The following is an 18,426-nucleotide window of genomic DNA, read 5'->3' as shown; positions in this document are numbered from 1 at the left end:
TAATCGACGTCTTAATTATTGAACTATATATATACTAGCAAATTTCCATGTAATTAACAAAATCAATTTCTTCAAATTTCCACATAACAAATATATACTTGCTAATCTCTACATAACAAATACCAAACTTGTTCAACAGAACACAAAGGATTTAATAGAACAAATTAAGATTTTAAAGCAGAATTTAAATCAAACTTAAATAAATTAGAAGAGATAGATAGAGGCGGATCTATGAAATAGAGATCTTCAAAGGATTTTAAAATTTACTTTTACTCCTTTGATATCAATTAATTGACTAAACGTGTAACACAAAAAAAAACTTGTAACACAAAAATTAGAGATTCAAATTCATTGAGCTATATTACCATCCAACCAAAAGAAACTTATAGTAAAATCAATCCAAATATATTTTTTTGGCTTCTAAATCTTGTTGGAATGTAAGCAACACTAAAAGAAACAACGAAATATGTACACCATTCAACAAACTGAATAAATAGCGTCGTTGAATAACTTTGATATTAAAAATAAAATCTCAATACAATACTGAATAAATAGCGTCGTTGACAGAACCTCGTCAACTTTTTGCGCTAATTAAGCAAATCATGTTTTTAATACCAAACACTAATGAGTTATAATTAATATATTATTAACATGACATCCATCAACATGAAGGCAACAGTGAATGTGGAGGCCATAATACTGGCGACGGAGTTTGGTGGCGATGGAGCAGTAACAACAGGTGGAGAATCAGGGGAGCTCGGTGTTGATGACGATTGTTGGATGTTAGTGATGGTAATTTTCTGACCGGCGGAGCAGTGGCCTGGGACGGTACAGATGAAAAAGAGATCGTCGAGAGTCTTGATAGTGAACAAAAATGGAGATGTGGTGTTTATGAATTTGGGGTTATTGGTGTCACAGTTGTCGTAACCGTCTTTTGTCACTCCGGCCACATTGTGACCCGTCAGAAAGTTGAATACTGCAACCATAACAAAAACAAACATTAAACTAAAAATTCTTTCTTGTCATAGTTAGATGTTACAATTTGTTAAAATATTTATAAATACAATCAAATATCATGTTCTACTAATGATAACACAACGATGGGCCAGAATACACTATTTGTATCTACTTGTTAGACAAATCGAACCTAGAACATCTCCGACTGTAAACTTTAGATCCTCCCAATTGGAATACCAGCTGGGATCGTCAGGACGCAGCCAACCACTGGTACCGCCGATGAAGATCTCCAACGCCTCCCCTGCATGAAGCACGGTGGTCGCCGCCACTGCCACCACCACAAAATCTATCCCAATTCTCATTGGAAAAGTGTAAACAATATGGTTCATGAGAGGGCCTCAATGCATTCTGTCTATATACACTCACATACAATGTAGTGTGTTTGACTTTGAGAACAGGAAAAAGGATATGTGTTGGCAAATTTCTTTTTAAGATTCGAGAACAGAGCTATTTAAAAACACAAAAGGATAACTCCCCCCAAAAGTCGTACATATAATGATAAATGCAGCCCTGCCCATTAAAATTAATATGATTTCTGATCTCAATTTTTATATACTTATGTACATAGACATATATATCTGTACTTTTTTAGATGACCATTATCAAGATGTTGATAATATAGGATATGGTTTAGGATATTCAAGAATTTTCACAGACTGATTTCAATTAGGCTTAGTGTGTCAAATTATATAGCAACAAACAAATAAAGATGAACGAATTTTCCCATGTCCGTTAGTTTTTTAACCAAAAAAATTGGTTAGAGAGATGATGTTTTCCAACTAAGTCTGACTTTGTTTCTGAGTTTTGAAAAGTAAGCTTTGCAACCAAGAGGGTTCCGAATTTTATAATCTAGAAAATAAAAATTGTTAGTCACATATCCGAGAGCGGGTAACATGGTTAATTTTTAAAATGTGATTAGACATCAAAATAAAATAAACACTTTTGATTAAAAGAAACAAAAATGGTATGCAGAAGTAGAGTTGAGTTTGTAAATTGAACATATAAAGACTAAAATAGAAGAGACCAAAGTTGAAAGAGATGAGAAACATGAAATAGCAATGGAAGGATGCTGAAATATACTTAAAAAGTTAAATGACAGCATTTGTTCTTTAATAATTCACAATATACATTTTATTGTGACAAGTTTTCTATGAAAAAAATATCAGTAATTTTCTAGTAGACATCCATGAAAACAAGAATACTTCATGAACCGAATAATTTATGCTGTTTATGGAAACTTTTGAATGTAGGCCAGGACAATCAATGACATTTGATTGGGAATTCAAAGTGGCAAAACTTATATTAACCCATCATTGCAAGAATAGAAGCAGAGTTAAAGCAGATATTATTGCTACTGAGATTTGATGCTCATAGCAACCTCTACCTCCCTGTTCCTGCATAAATAGAATATTTACAACATCAGACAAATTTGTATTCTACTCAATTGAAACTCATCTTTCTCAAATAACCAAATTCAAGAGACTCTCAATTTCCGATCAAATATTCTGGTGATATTAATTAAGCAGACGTTTCAAGAACAAAAACTGTATGAATATCTAATAATCACGGACACTTTACTGGCTAGCTTGTCCGTGTTAGACACACTCATCAGCATGTATAGAACAATTGTCGAGTAGACTAAAAAGGCACACAGATGACAATAAGAATAACTTCGGAGTGTGAAATACATCAAACTAAGTTTTTATACACTATAAATGCATCAATTCCTTTACTTTTTTTTTAATACACGTGTTCTTGGTGCCATAGATTTTTAAAATATGCTTCTTAGATGAATATAAACGGTTCGAATACGACAAAGTTGGATCAACTATAACATCCGTTGGGTTTTGACTAAATATTAGAAGATTGATTCTCCCACATTTAAAGATTCAAGAAAGTAATGGTTCAAAACAAAATAAAAAGGCATATGGTTGATGAGGGATTTTGCGTGATGGTAATAACTTTTCATGCAGTGGAATTTTTTTAGTATGGAGTTTTTTCTCCAATTTGAAAATTTTCACTTACTCCCAGTTTTATTGCTTTATTTGAATTTATCTACTAATGGGATGTTTTTTCCCAGTAAAATCCGCTGTTGTTTAGGTTGGCCTTCTCATCAAAGCTAAGATCTCAAATCCAATAAGAGTTGAATTTGGGACACTAAAAATCAATGTGAAGTGAGATTCGTATCATTTCGTTGTTACAATCAAATGTGCATATTAGTGGTTGAGATAATTTTGTGCTGCAAAAGTAAATTATTGAACTTTTTCTGTGGATGGTAGTAGTAATTGAGGAAGCAATAGACAATATGCAAAAGGATCAATACCCATTTCTTACATGCCATAATTCTTTCTTCCCTGTTATTTGCCTCCAATAAATCTATATCAACTTTTAACAAGTAAAAAATGTACTTCCAGGACATGTTGCGTTCCAGTTACGAAGGCAGATTCTATGCTTTTATCTTCCCTCATTCACAAAGGAAACAGAAAATTATATACTCAAGAAATGATCTAAGGGAGAGAAGAAAAAGAAGATCTTCATCTAACTGTTCCAATCTAATCAATTCACTAATTTCAGTAGATTATCTTAATCCCTCTTCAGTAACCATAAAAGCCTTTAATCATTAATCTTTCTCGAGGGACAATCAATCAGGTCAGGTGAGAGAGCTGTCAACTAAGAAGCTTGAATACAAATAAAACACAACACGAACATGATGTCACGTCTTTTCTAAAGAGAAAAATTAGGATATGGCCAAGGAAAGGACACGTTTATTAAAACATACAATGAGTTTATACCATATACATAAAAATTAGTTTAATGTATTTTGCTATCAAATTGTTACTTTTTCATATGTGTCTATTTCGCATATGTTGCAAGCTTAATAAATGATGGTTCTATCTTTGACTTCGTACATCTAGCATCCAACTCATTTATTACACTAACAGCGTCTACTACATGTCTAACACAAGTATCAATGTGTCTAACGAAGTGTCTGATACGTGCCAGACACAAACATGCTAGTCAAACTAAAGTGTTCGTGTTTCTTGGGTTGTTAACAAGCCAAATGTAGATAAACTTCTGTGTCTATGTTGAATAATGTCATTGCAGAATGAAAATTCTCTTTGGCTCATAATTAAACAAACTTTCATACCTTAATTGTTGAAAGTAGTGAATTTGCAGATGAAGATTGAAGTCCCTGGAAGCCAATATCATATGAAATGCTTCCATCAGGCTTGAAAAGTCCATAGTTTCTCTCAGAAGTAGGTCCCCACTTCAAATTCTCATTAAACAATGCAAAGATATAAGCCTTAACCACATTTTTTGGTCTAAGAGGAGTTCCTTTCTTCTTGGCAAGCCGTTTCCGCAAGTTATAATTGTATGTCCGTGCATTATCTATAGTAGCTGCTTTTTCATTTTCATCTCCATGTGAAGCCCATCCTGTTTCTGTAACTATGACTTCCATATCTTTATATCCAGCATCTTCCAATGCAGCGTAAGCTGCATCAATCTGAGCATCTAGCATGTTATCATAATGCAGGTGAGTTTTAGGATCATAAATCCCTTTTGTTGATAGAAAAAGAGCATAATTAATATCAATATTTCCAGGGTCACTCATGTAGGCTAGAAATGGGTATGCATTTAAACAGAAAGGAGAGCCAATCTGTGAGAAGAATTGCAATAGAGGTTTCATATACTGAGCAACATTATCTCTGAATTTACAAGATGAGGGAGGAAACGAGTTAGAAAAGACGGCTTGGGAATGTGCTGTAGTTATCTGAATTAGACCATCTAAATCGAGTTTCTTTACAGCATTATAAACATTTTTGGCTGCACCCAACAATACTGTCCACAACTCAAAATCACTCCCTCCCAAAATTTCATTTCCTATAGCAATCCCACAAATAAGGGTGTCTGGAAGGAAGGGCTGCACATTTTGTTTAACCCAGTTCATGGCATGATCTTCATTTGCACTCATATCTTTCAAGTTTTCATTTGGAATGCTAATAACAATCTCTAGCCCTGTCCCACTGAAGGCCTTAAGAACACTGTGATCGGCATCATAAATCCTAACATTCTTTATCTTAGCAGCTCTAAGAAGAGTAACTACTTTATCAGGTGAAGGGATGTTATTTGCAATTCTTCCATAGTTTATTCCATAAGTCCCAGTGAATGCTTCTACTGTTAACAAAGCTGCAGTAAAGGTGGAGATAATTTCCATTAATCACTCTGTTCTATGATAGGTCAAGACGATAGACGATAAGTAACTTCAAAATGCAAGATTAAATTGAAAATCCACAGAAATATTGTGCAGCCAACCAAAAAGGAATTGAGTTGGGTTAACAAGTATCACTCTTTAATCAGCAAGAGTTCAGAGAATGCAGGATTGTATCAAATTGGCCAAGAGAATATAAAATTCACACAAAAATTCTAATGAACATGGAAATGTGGAATTCACTTCAATCCTCAGCTAGAGAACTTTCTCACCCTATCCACATGGAACACCACTTGATCTACAATGAAAACTTAAGCATCAACACCAAAGGGAACGAACTAAGAATACTAAGTAGGATCACAAGAAGAAGTTTTTAATGAATAATATCAATTACTCAAGAACCATTGAAGACAAATCCTAACATCTTTGATGTAACAATTCATTTCCTAAAAATCACTTTTCACATAATTGAGCATTCTGGAAAGACAGGTCTCACAAGCAAGTAACAAAAACTAGTAGAGTAAGATAAATTTACTCTATCCATATTTCAGACATATCTATTGTTAAGTCATAAGCTCCACCAGTCAATACAAAGAAGACCATAACATAATCCCAATCTAAAACAAGCTGAAGAAGAAACAGAAAGAGAAGGAAAGAAAAGCAAATACCAGGAGGACTAGAGAAAACAAATAATAAGGGAATCAAGTGCTGAAAGAAGCAAGAACCCATCATCATTTCCACTGAGACAAACAGAAGAACTCAAAGAAATGAGTAAATTTCTTCAAACAAGAATCGCGATTAGGGGTGATTTCAAAAACTGTAAAGCACTGCTTCTTCTTCTTCCTCCTCAGGCATGCCATAAGCAAAAAGAATCACCCCACCTATCTTGGATAAAGTTGAAAATGAAGGTCAAATGGGGTTTTTGGTTTCTGGGTTTAAAGTTTGGGATCTGGGTATTGATGGAATGTCTCCCTTTCTTTCCTCCACAGCTAATTGATGTTTATAAGTGAAGTTTTTTGTTCTATCCGCTTCGGTGAGCGTTGAATAGAATGAAATTGGCATTATGAGCATTAATGGTGCATTTTGGGTGCTAAAATAATTACCCATGGCCTTTGTTGACCAATTAGGAGCTTTTGGAATGAGCTATACCATTGGCGATTGCCTCCATTTTGACATCAGATGGTGACGGCTGCGCAGTACTTACAATTGTTCTTGGGTGGAATGATCTTCCTTTGGGCTCTCTTAAAACTTCAAATGATAAACGTCACTGACTGCAAGTACTGAAATTTTGGTTTTTACAACAATGGTGATTGGCAATATTTGTAATGGAAATCTGAATATCTTCTATAAATTGTTTGAATTACTGTTCATGCATATTAAAAAACACGGTTTAATTTCCAAGTTCGTGTCTTGACGTAATTTTATTTATCCCAACTTTTTTACTCAAGCTCTTTTTTTCTTTTGAAAGGTTTCAAAATAAAGTTTTATTTTTTTTCGTTGGTAACACTAAAATATTCTTAAATTATTTTCTTTCCTCAACCTACTATGTCATTTTTCACTATTGTTGGCAGATTCTAACTTACTTTCTAGTTCACTTTCTAGCTCTCTTCCAGTTCTAACCCACTTTTTAGCTCTTGTCCTCTACATTTATTCATCTGGGGGTTGAAAAAACACTTCATTTATCTATTGTGTGGGAAGGAGAAACAAATATTTTTACTATTAGAGGTAAATAGAGGCGAAGGAATATCGTTGTTGCTAGAAAGAAAGAAAACAAGGGAAAGAAGAAAGTGAGAGATTTTGTTTAAGGTAGATCTATAGAACTAAAACTTATTTTTTAAATTTAGAGATGATTAATAAAAGGAAGCTTGTTAGAAATGTATGTAAATTTGAACTTGAAAAGGTATATTCTTTTTCAGTTTAATCAATGAAAGTTACTCAAAAAAGAGGAAAAAAATAGAAATGAAAACTTGATTTGCAGCCAACCGTTTTCCCTTAATCCACTTTGTTGTCATTAATGAGAGCTACAATAATTAAGTTTCGTATTTAAAATTGATTATGAATTTGTTGTCCTTAATCAGAGCTAATAATTTCTTCAACTTTTTTATTTTATTTATTCATTTGACCAAAACAATTATTAGTTTTGTTGAATTTTTAAAACTTATCTTACTTAATCCACTTTCAATTAATAAAACAACAGAAAACAAAAACATTCATCTTTCTATACTTTCCTAATAGTTCATTGTTGTTTTTAATTCAAACAAATTAGTTCATCTTTTCTTAAAATATTCTTTGAGATTAATTTGGAACTGTCATCTAGTTTGTTTTCTAGAGAACAAATTTCATTTGTTATGTTTCATACTTTTGATAGCTAATTTTAGAAGGAAGAAAAAAACAGTTCAAGATACGAGAGAGACAAGGTTTTTAAGTTAACAACTTCAATAAAATTGTTGCACACTAAAATGTTTATACAAATATGGTACATACAGATAGATACAAATGACAATCCTATTAATGATAATTACATAGATATGTCTCAGCATATGAATCCGGTAATCCGGTAACGGTTCAAACTAGACATGTAAATCAATCTCACAGACTCTCATCACTACTACTTCCAATTGTGTCAATTTGTTACCTTTTCATCATCTTCTTTGTGGAACACTAAGTTCGTCTTGGTTGTTTCTTTGAACTTCAGCTGTTATTTCTTCTGAAATGGATTCCTTTGCATCATTTTGAAGTTGAACCTTCTCTTCCCCATTTGTTCCTTCCAAATTTTGATTTTCCTTTCTTGCATCCTCAGAACCCTCACTTCCCTGCTTCGTTTTAGCAAGCTTCTCCCATTCATCGCCATCAATTCGCCACCCCTCTTCAGCCATTTCGGCAGGGGTGGGGGTGGTTTCAGCTTTTCCATTCTCATCTTCTAGTTTTCTATTTTCATACTTTTCCTCCTCGTGTATTTCTTTCACCTCGCTATCGACATTGGTCTCGTCTTCCTTATGAACTCCTACCTCCTCCAAACCGTATGGGACAACAACTGTCTCTTTAACCTCAACCTTTTTCGAAAGAGCTTGTTTTCGTGTTCGTTTCTTACGTCGTTCAATTTGAGGTGAGGGGGGAGTTGCCTTTGCCTTCTCACTAATTCTAGCTGATCTTCTAGGCGTTTCACCAGTACGCCAATCAAACTCAGAAGATGCTGGATTACCTGGATGTGATTTCAAGTACTGATCCAGCTGCCTTTTGTTATGGATCGCCTCCCCTGTAGGAGCTATGAAGATGATTTCATTTTTCTTAGTGATCCCATCTAACTTGGGTAGAAACTGCACATAAACTAAGATTTTAATTTTTCACCTCATTTTATCTCAACTTAATGAAAACTCACTGGCATCAATCAAATTATCTTGATTGAAAATTGACACTACCAAGGCAACCTCACTATAATTAACCTAAACACCAAACAGTTGCATACTAATAAGGTCTTCCAACTAGAAAGAACCATTTAAGAGAAACGGTAAAGTATTGTTAATAAATCGACAATAAAAAACAAATAGAAAATGTGAACAAAATCGACAGAGTGAATTATGTGATACACTAATATGTTAGCTATGTTCGTAGACAAAATGAGAGAGAAAAAAATATCATATTACAGATTTAGAGAGATGCATCTACCACACTCTTCTAAACCATTTGACCAAAATCATAATGTAAATAACATAAATACAATTTCGGCCTAAAAGCGTCGCACCCCAACTCTATTAGAGTGCATCAATCAGGACTCCAACTTGCTAGAGCAAGTAGACTTCGTGTTTGATCATTCAGAGTATAGGATAAGAGATTCAAAACATTCCAAGAAAAAGAAACAATAACAATAAAGAAAAAGAGACAGAACTAACACCAACTTTTTCCAATAACTGGCTAATGAGTACTAAACAAAAAGATAGATTCGATAGAATCTATAAAGAAAAAGAAGAAGAAGAAAAAAACAAATCCCTAAGCCCCAAAGCATAAGTGTTATAGCATTCGGCTTAATTCCAAGGATACCCATCAGCCCTAACCTCCATACAAACACATTCAAGCTTGAAATTCTAACACAGAACAGAAGTACAGAAGTATCAGAAAATTCACAGCACAACAAATGAGCAAAGGGAAGTTCAAAGGAGAGACAAAAATGTAAGATAAAAAGAAGAAAAAGGAGGAAACCTTTTTGTTCCAACCAGGAGGAGCAGGCAATTCCAGGAACAGAATACCCTCTTTAGACCCCTGTTTTTCCAGTGTGCTCGCCATGTTCTGCAACTTCCCAAATCAAATGAGAATCAAGAAGCTCATCAGAAAGTATCGAAAAAGAAGAGGGGAGAAAAAAGAGAGATGCCCACTAAGGATGAAAAAAGGGGGGCGGGGGTAAAAGACAGAGCTCTCCCCGTCTCTCAGTTTCAACAAAAAGCTATCTGCTGTGGATAATTGATGAGAAATAGCGAACTTGTGGCGCCTAAAGAGAAAGAAAAGAAGGATTTGTGGTCGGAATTTGGGACCCATTTAAGGTGTTGGATGGATGGATCAACAAATTCTTGTTTATCGTTTCCAATTTTTTTCTATTCTCTTGCTATGCTCGTCGAGACAAGGACAGTGAGAGAGAGAGAGAGCGCGGCTGTATTTGGGTTTCGATTTTCTGTTGGTGTTCTTTGAAGCATGACGGCAGAGATGGTTGAGCGACACGTGTCTGATAATCAAATGCATGCACTAAGTATTATATTAGAAATCTCGTTAAATAATTGAACCGACGTCGTTCGCTTTTTTATTTTTTCTATTCTTAATTTCATTTGTTGTGTTTTCTTTTAGGAAATTTATTTATCGGACCCTTTGTCATGAGTAACTTCTTCACTTAGTTCAATTAACAAAGTTATAAACGTTTGATTCTAATCAATTATAGATCTACAAAAAGAAAAAGAAAAAACCATGACCATCAAGATTAATATATCTTAAGAATTTTTCATTTTTTACAATTTATTTATTAGAGATTATATATAATTATGATAAGAAGCATAGAATTGCATTTAATATAATATAAGTATATTTCCACAAGTATTATACTGTATATGTGGACATGGAGATAATTAAGTAGCTTAATTAAATTTGTGAGTAAACCAACACCATCTATCCCATCACCCTACAAATTAAAGTTGGAAACATGAGTTTGATTAAGGAGAAAATTATTTATTTAAAAAGTGTAGAGCAAAGGCAACAATGTTGAAGAGAACTCAATTAGAAAAACCATATATGAATGTGTTCCAGCTTCAATAATTAAGTATGTTTCTTGGGCAGTGAATATTCCTGTAGCGAGAGACCGAAAGATTGAACTGTGTTGAAAACTTACAACGTTGGGGACATAAGGAGGTGAACGATGGTGGCTTTTATCGTGTCCAGTAGTTTTTCTCTTGTTTTGTCGTTACAATGGAGATGGAAGGTTATCTAGTGGAAGGAGAATGAAGCTGACAAAAGGAGAAGGATATAAATAAGAGAAGGAACTGCGGAAGGAGAAGTAAACCAGCAGAAGGAGAAAGAAACAAGAAGAGGAATGACACAACAGGAGATGGGATATTGACGGTGAAGGAAATTGAAGGAAAAGAGAGGAAATTGATGTGAACTTGATTCGCATCCACAACTAATGGTTCTTTTTTTTGTTTATCCGGTAAACTGTCAATGCCTACATAAAGTGTCGGCAATTCCCTCTCTTCCAACTGTCTTTGCACACCTACTTATGGCATTGGCAGTTAAACCTTCCGTTGATCCCTACTCTTTTATTTGTTAGCAGATATTAGGCCTTTTTTCTTTTGTTTCATGCAATGCCTCTGCTGACGCATCACCACAAGACATTGGCAAATATGACCCTTCTCTGGCCTAGTGATTTTTATACGTCCTTAAGAGATTGATTCTATCTCCCAATGCCTACATATATATCGTTGGCAGAAGGATTATCTCATGACCATTATTCGTTTGTCCAAGCTTCTTCAATGCGTCCCACACAAATGTGTTTTTTCTTGTAGTGAATCGAGAAACAACAATTTGAAAACAAAAAATTCAATGAAAACAAAATTGATATATTTTTGTTTTCATATGTGTCTCCAACCAATTTAAATATTTTACCTCAAAAAAATGTGAATTTGGCACCTGATGTGAAACCCTATATTTTTTAACATTCTTACTTTTATTGATATAAATACAAAGAAAAGATTAAAAAATATTTTTTTTTTAAATTCCCACAGTTTAGATCACAATATTCAAAAATAGATTTCAAAAACAAAATTTTTCTTCCAAATACACATATGCTAAACTCGACCAACCAGTAGACATAAACTAACATAATAATTTTCAACTAAACATATATTGATAGCCTAGAAATTTATTAAATAAAAAAACAAAGAAACAAATAAAATTTATGACCAACCAAAGTTTACCTCAACTAATATCTATATGTGATCCATTCTATTCAAACTCTGTATGTTTATCTTGTATAACAAAAATCGAATATCGAATATAATCAAATTGGTTAGAGTTGAAACTAAACTTGTAATTTACCTTTATTAAAAAGGGAAATTGTAATGGGTGACTATTTTAACAATAATAATTAAGGATATAGCAACATTTTAAAAAAATTACAAATATAGCAAAACTATCATTGATAGACTTGTATCGCTGATAGACTTCATATTTGCAATATGATCTATCAGTGATAGACTTATATCATTGATAGAATTTGAAAAATTTTGCTATATTTGCCGATGAAGTTGATGTCTCACTTTGTTTAGAATTATCCCAAGCCCAAAGCCCATAGGGTATCCAATAGATTTTTCTTTTTATTTTAGTAATCACATTTAAAATATAAAATTAGGGGAGGTTACAAACATGCAAATCAATCTAAAAGTATCACAACATATTACACCATGCAAAATATTTGTCTATATACAAAATTCATATCAACTCTTCTAAGTTAAGTTTCTTTACGCTACAAATATGTTCATACTCATGTTTCCAAACTATTCCAAATAAAGAGAATATTTATTTAGAGACTTGTCTCTAGTACTTTCTATTTTCCATCATTTATTTATTGGTTTTGCAAGTTAAATCATTACCAATGATTTTACTCTATTTAATCTCAATCCATGTAGAACAAAAATCCCATGATATGAACCAAGAAATCACATTTCCATAAAAAACAACTTGATATATATGGATTAGAATCATTATGTTTTACATGTAAACTTTAGTGGTTTTTAGTTAGCTTCTACCATTTTAGGGTTGAAATTATGATGATTGAATTTAAAAACTATCATTAAATATGAAAGTTGTTTTTAACGAGAATGCATTGAAGATGATGACAAGTGAAAGATGATGTCTATCACTCACAAAATTTGAAAATGTTGGTTGAGAAGTAATTAAATTTTGCATTAATTGTCTTAGAAGAATGGTTACAAGAATATATATATATAAAGTCTCTTATTATTTCAATATAAGGTTGGTAATTTATTCTATGGACTTTTGGCTTTGTTGTTATATATGGTCTCCACAAACTTTAAAATGGGTATATAATAGTCCCTTTCATTTTTCTTATTATGTGTATGATAGATTTTTATGATTTCAAGATATTCTTATGCAATAAGTCTGTTGTTGTAGATATTCGAAAATGTTAAAATTCATTTGTTATATCATATATAAACTAGTTTTTCTCATAGCTCTTATTGTACATTTTTAAAATTAATGTATTGTCTATTATTTAATAAATTTAAAAAATTGGCTAATTAGATAAAAAAAAAAAACTAATAAAATAATTAATTTAATTTTTTAATAAGTTTGAAATCTATTGTTTTCAAAACTGAAAAATCATGATATTGTTATATATAAAAACCTTCATATTTTTCTTGTTAGATATTGTTTTGAAATTTTAGAGAATTTTGTAATTTGAAAATTGAAATCTACACATTTTTGTAATACATAAATTAAGTAATAATAATTACAAAATTATAAAAAATCAAAATATATAGGAAAATAACGAGAATTGAAATATTTATTTTAACAAACTAAATTAAAACAAATAACTTTTTTAAAATAATTTATTAAAGATTAAAAATTATTTATATATTTGTATGTTTATTTACATGTGAGAAAAATTAAAATGAGAATTATTTTTTTAATACTAATTTTGTGTAATAACATAACCAAATCAAATATTAACGAAAAGACTAAAAAGGTTTCAAATCAAAGAGGAGAAAATGAAAGGTTAAAAATATTAGGAAGAAAAAAGAAAGAAAGCTCATCTGATGAAGAACCAATGACCAATGGATCACACCTATTTTATTTAAAAAAATTATATACAAGAACCGTCCATGTATACGAAAAGTCTTTGTCGTTCTATCATTGATTCATTAGATTATTTGTGTAATGTGAGTTTAACCTATTTTAAAAGGGTTAAGATCAAATTGGTTTTGAAGAGTTGAAGTTGAGTTATTTGAAAATCTTGGTTTTCAACGTAGTAATTCGTTCTTAGATTTGATTAATAAAGGTTTTATATCATCCCAATTAAGTGAAAATAAAAAGTTGTGGCGACGTGGTTGAACTTTGATCTCGATTGGTTGACTTTATAACAATGTAAATATTTTATTTTCTTTCCAATTCAATCAAATAATCAATTAGCTTTTCTTATTGCAACACAATCATGGTAATAAAAATAAGTATAGATCCATGTAAAAGTAGTTTTGAAGAAATTTATATAATTAAAGTTTAAGAATTTGAATCAACTGCTGGCTGGTGTAACACAGACACTTTTGTTTAGAATGGAAAGAAATTAAGCATTGGAAATTACTTTAGAAATTTAATAAATATATTAATAGTAAGGTAGCACTTAAAATGTTTAATTTATAGATGAAATATTAATGTATGAATCTGAATTCCTCTCTTTTCTTCTCATCTAAGTAATTTAGGCATAATAGCATTTTGAACAATGGGCCCTAAAAGAAAGTCGATCCACTAGTTGTGGATCGTGGACCGGCTTAACCGGGCTCTAAGAGGGCCCAATAGTAAATATGGGAATCTTCACACATGTGATTGCAAATATACACCCAATCAGAATTCTTACTTTGTACTTTTACATGCAATGTGCAAACTTGTTGTACTCCTCCTAACAAAAATAGAAATGCTTGGTTTTTTCTTATTAATATATAAATATAACCCATGCTTTTAAAAGTTAACTTATTATTTTAAGTGTTGGAAACATGTAGTTGTTTGTGTATTGGTTCATATTGTTTTTAAGTGCATTTATAGATTAATTTTTTGTTCTTTTTATAACAATTGCTCATTTGATATACTTTTGTGAATTGAGATATTGACAATTCCATTGGCATCAACAAGATAGGAACACATTTTGATACCGTCTTGTCTTAGACAGTAGTACTGCATCTGATTTATCAACGAAATTGATAGTTTAAAACAAAAACTTCTCATGCGTCATCAACAATAAATCTAACGAAATATCTTAAAGCTTGACGCATATGAAAAAAGAAAAAAGTTATGTGTCTAGTTTTCACATGACGAACATGGGAAAAACTATGATAAGTTTAGGTTAAAGGATGGAGATGGTTGAATTTATGATGAAGAAAGCAAAGTTTGATACTTTGGTGAATTGGCAGAGCCATTTTTAGGTTTGGTTTGATTTAGCGATTAAGAGTAAGGTGGTCGTTGGGTATGAGAAGAAAATTGATTCTATTCATATATATAATATATATATTTTCTTTTAATTTTTCGGTTTTGTTTGGTGATAATGCTTCAAACTTGACGTATTGATGAAGTAATTCCAAAAGCTTTAAAAAACCAAGCTGTTTGAGACATCAATGAGATTTGTATTTATGAGTGGTCAAAATCCTTAGACTCTTTTGGAATTTTACTTTAGTCATTATTGATAAATATATATTTGTTATTAAGGTGAATAAGGGAAGGTTTTACGTATTCCAATATTATTCAATATAAGGTTACAAGTAAAGTTAAGTATATAGTTGGAACAAAGAACACTTTAGTATGATATATAATAAACCCTAAGATGTAAATTAAATAAAAGAAAAATATATATGAAAGGAAGAAGAAGCTCCAAAGACTTAGGTTTTTGAATAAGGAGTTTGTGGAGAAAGGGAAGATTAGGGAAAGAAAAGGGAAGGCCAGGTTGTCGAATGCTTTACAACCCTACACTTTGAGCATTGGATAAAGACAGCTACTATCATTTAGGCCTTACAAATCTATTCTTTTTTTCTTTAAAAAAACAAATTCAATGTATATTTTTATATATAAACACATACATTTATGAATAATTGCAATAGTAGAGTTGGTATATTTTCTAAAAGTTGCAACTATGTAACCAAATCTATCCTAGTTTATAACTAAATGGTTGATATCTGTGTAAGGGTTAACGATAAAGAGATTTGTGGTTCAAATCTTTCTATTTCAATATATAGTATACAATTTGGATTCATATCGTTTCGTGTTACATTTAATAAATTGAATGAAAATAAACTAAAATATAGAGTTTAAATATTTAGGAAAGAGGAAGAGTGAGAAAGAAGAGAGAGAGAGAGAGATGAAATGATGCTGATCTCCAACAGTTATTCCTTAGAAGATGCGAGAGAGAAAGAATGTCATATGACTTGCCCCGACCTGCCCTGATCTTCCCATCGCTAAAAAGAAACACAAATATATATAATTACAAAATTAGACAGAATAATTAATTGCTAAAAAACAAAGCTGTTTTAACTTGTGGGCTACTCAGAAGGAAAAGATGGTGTGTTGTTTAATAATAATAATAAACAATAGTTTTACTTATCAACTCAAAGTACCTTAAAAATGTTAAAATAATGATTCAAGTACATATGAAATTAATTAAAGATTTAAAAGTAAAAACAGGAAAAGAGAAATAGGGTTAGATATAGAGAGTTTAGATTTAGAGATAGAGTTTAGAGGTAGGTCCTTGTGTGTTTTTTTGAAAAGCTGCTGTACTTGAATGTGGGCTATGTTATGAGTAGCTAATCAGATTGACAATATTATTATATATATATTAAATAAAGAGGAGGAAAAAGACAATTTGCAAACTTGAAAGTTGATGTTTAAGAAGGAGGGGGATTTTTCTCCTGCAGTTCAGAGAAAAGGAAGTACTCTGTATTTTAGTGTTTCTAATGGGATCTATTTATATAAATATACGTTTATTATTGTTGTTCAAGGAATAACAGAAGAAATATATATATATTAAAATGCTTTTAATTCATTGAAATTTCATTTAATTTCAGTTTTGGTTATTTGGTAATGGGGTAGGTACTGGTGTGGATGCTTCTTCATATTTGGTTAATTTTTTTTTTATCTTTTGGGTTTGAGAGAAAAGTGATTTTTGTTGTGTGTATATCCAGAAATCACGTATAAGTGAAAAACCATCTGAAAACCTAACTATTATCTTCCATCAAAATTCCACCAAACCACCCCTTTCTAAATCTAATTATACTAATTACAACTAAAAGAAGAAAAAAAAAAAAAACTGATGCAAAATTTTATTATTCAATAATGTCACAATATTTGTATGGATATGCAACTGGTTGAATTTAGAGCTTTTAGTTCCTTTCATCATATTTAATGGCAGTGTAGGTTTTGGTTTGCCATAGTAAGGAATCAAAGTCTATACAAAGGCCTAAGTTCACACGGTATAATAAAAGTTTTAATCTCCAAGAAATCAAACGCGCTTACTTCTTGTTGTGCTTAGTTAAATTAACCATTTTTGTTCTAATTTAAACAAGTAAGATCGACACCATACTAAGATGCAATAATATCTTACATAGGTCAATTTAGACTATCTTGAGACTAAACCGAGGAGAGTAGGCAGAGGCTCATACTGAAGCGCAGTACATATGAGTTACGTTAGCCAACCATGTGTATATATAAAACTATTAAATACATTGTTTCATGATTTGTATAAGAAATTACCTATACTATCCCTCAGCATACCAATTAATTTGGATTGAAAGAATCAATCACAATTAATTTTAAAGGTACTTACAATAATAATCTGAATATTTGGGAGAACATATGTTGAACTTTCGGATCCAAACTTTTCAAAGAATACAACCCCTCGTTAATCTATAGTATATATAAAAATATGGATGAGGAGAAACTTTTTATTTTCAATTTTGTCATTCTTCTTGTTAGATTTGTTTGTGTTTATAATTTGGTTTTATTGTATTTTTTTAATTTAGTTATTAATAAATAATTGAGTATTAATAATTTTAACTTTTTCTCTCCAATTAATTATATTATTAACATTTCTCTAAAACCATTCATATCCCTCCATCTCCCATCTATTCACATTCTCTTATCTCATATTAATTATTTTGTATTTATTTCAACCTTTCAAATTCTTTCCCTTTTCAAATATTTAGGTATAAATGTCTCATTCCTTTTTGTTTTCTGTTCATGTTCAAAGTCATAACAAAATGTTAGGGTAGGAAGCAATTGGTCTCCCAACGAGTTCAAATGAAGATTTGTGAGCCAAAACTACAAAAGTCCACGAACCTTTGTCATATTTTTGCGATGCGTAGGTACAAGCAATCAACCGAATAAAAAAGATGAAGAGAATTCATGGATGAAGGATGCAAAAGTGGAAGACTAAAGAGACAAGATCATAAGCTTCATTTTCAAAAAGTAACAAAGTGACATGAGGATGCCAAATAACTAGGTTTTTCAATTTCTAATTATTGCTTTTGTAATTAAGTACGCTTTTTATCATGTAAAATGTAGAATGTGCTTACCACAATAGTATATTATGGATCTTGTAATTGAGGGATCAAATGAAAAAAGAATTGTCTCTCTATTTGTATTATTTCAATAATAAATTTTCATTTAAATTTAATTATTCATTTCAAAATAATAACTAAATTATAATTCTGGGAAAATTTGTTAAATAATTATACTTCTCGAATATGATAGAAATACATAAAATATATTAGAATTAGCACAAATGTTCAAATAATAATCAAGTAAATGTCAATGTCCAAAATTTCAATCCATTTAAATATTCGATATGTAATTGATACAAATAAAAAAAACCCTACTCATCAATCTAAAGTTTGATTGAATTGATTGTTGCATAGTCATGCTGTCAAATTCATTATATCTTTTAACTCATT

General features: G+C 31.3%; 3 protein-coding genes across 3 annotated transcripts; all 3 read right to left on the bottom strand.

The window, feature by feature from the left end:
- Positions 1 to 486: 486 nt before the first annotated feature.
- On the bottom strand, positions 487 to 1,919 carry LOC105436289 (umecyanin). Its single transcript, XM_011661518.2, is given in 3 exon segments — positions 487 to 710; positions 712 to 976; positions 1,148 to 1,919. Coding segments are annotated over 3 exon segments (513 nt in total). The 5' UTR covers positions 1,347 to 1,919; the 3' UTR covers positions 487 to 661.
- Positions 1,920 to 2,070: 151 nt separating this feature from the next.
- On the bottom strand, positions 2,071 to 6,478 carry LOC101216439 (glucan endo-1,3-beta-glucosidase 14). The gene is made up of 3 exons (XM_004149984.3): positions 5,896 to 6,478; positions 4,166 to 5,205; positions 2,071 to 2,411 (listed from the first exon to the last, which is right to left on the bottom strand). The coding sequence occupies exons 1-3, from the start codon at positions 5,960 to 5,962 to the stop codon at positions 2,328 to 2,330; spliced, it is 1,191 nt and encodes a 396-aa protein (XP_004150032.1). The 5' UTR covers positions 5,963 to 6,478; the 3' UTR covers positions 2,071 to 2,327.
- Positions 6,479 to 7,636: 1,158 nt separating this feature from the next.
- LOC101216194 (methyl-CpG-binding domain-containing protein 11) lies at positions 7,637 to 9,849 on the bottom strand. Its single transcript, XM_004149983.3, has 2 exons — positions 9,425 to 9,849; positions 7,637 to 8,544 (listed from the first exon to the last, which is right to left on the bottom strand). The coding sequence occupies exons 1-2, from the start codon at positions 9,506 to 9,508 to the stop codon at positions 7,870 to 7,872; spliced, it is 759 nt and encodes a 252-aa protein (XP_004150031.1). The 5' UTR covers positions 9,509 to 9,849; the 3' UTR covers positions 7,637 to 7,869.
- Positions 9,850 to 18,426: the final 8,577 nt, after the last annotated feature.

This window comes from Cucumis sativus, chromosome 1 (genome assembly GCF_000004075.3).
Source record: "Cucumis sativus cultivar 9930 chromosome 1, Cucumber_9930_V3, whole genome shotgun sequence".
In the NCBI taxonomy this organism is placed as follows: Eukaryota; Viridiplantae; Streptophyta; class Magnoliopsida; order Cucurbitales; family Cucurbitaceae; genus Cucumis; species Cucumis sativus.
Note: the sequence above shows the minus strand (reverse complement) of the source record. Positions and strands in the feature narration are given on the sequence as shown.

Excerpts from the sequence above, each read along its gene's own strand:
- LOC101216439 (XM_004149984.3), bottom strand. The coding sequence starts at position 5,962 with ATGATGATGGGTTCTTGCTTCTTTCAGCACTTGATTCCCTTATTATTT. Across the intron at positions 5,206-5,895 it reads TGTTTTCTCTAGTCCTCCTG|CTTTGTTAACAGTAGAAGCA; the intron begins GTATTTGCTTTT and ends CCTTTACTGCAG. Across the intron at positions 2,412-4,165 it reads CACTACTTTCAACAATTAAG|GAACAGGGAGGTAGAGGTTG; the intron begins GTATGAAAGTTT and ends CTATTTATGCAG.
- LOC101216194 (XM_004149983.3), bottom strand. The coding sequence starts at position 9,508 with ATGGCGAGCACACTGGAAAAACAGGGGTCTAAAGAGGGTATTCTGTTC. Across the intron at positions 8,545-9,424 it reads CTCCTGGTTGGAACAAAAAG|TTTCTACCCAAGTTAGATGG; the intron begins GTTTCCTCCTTT and ends GTTTATGTGCAG.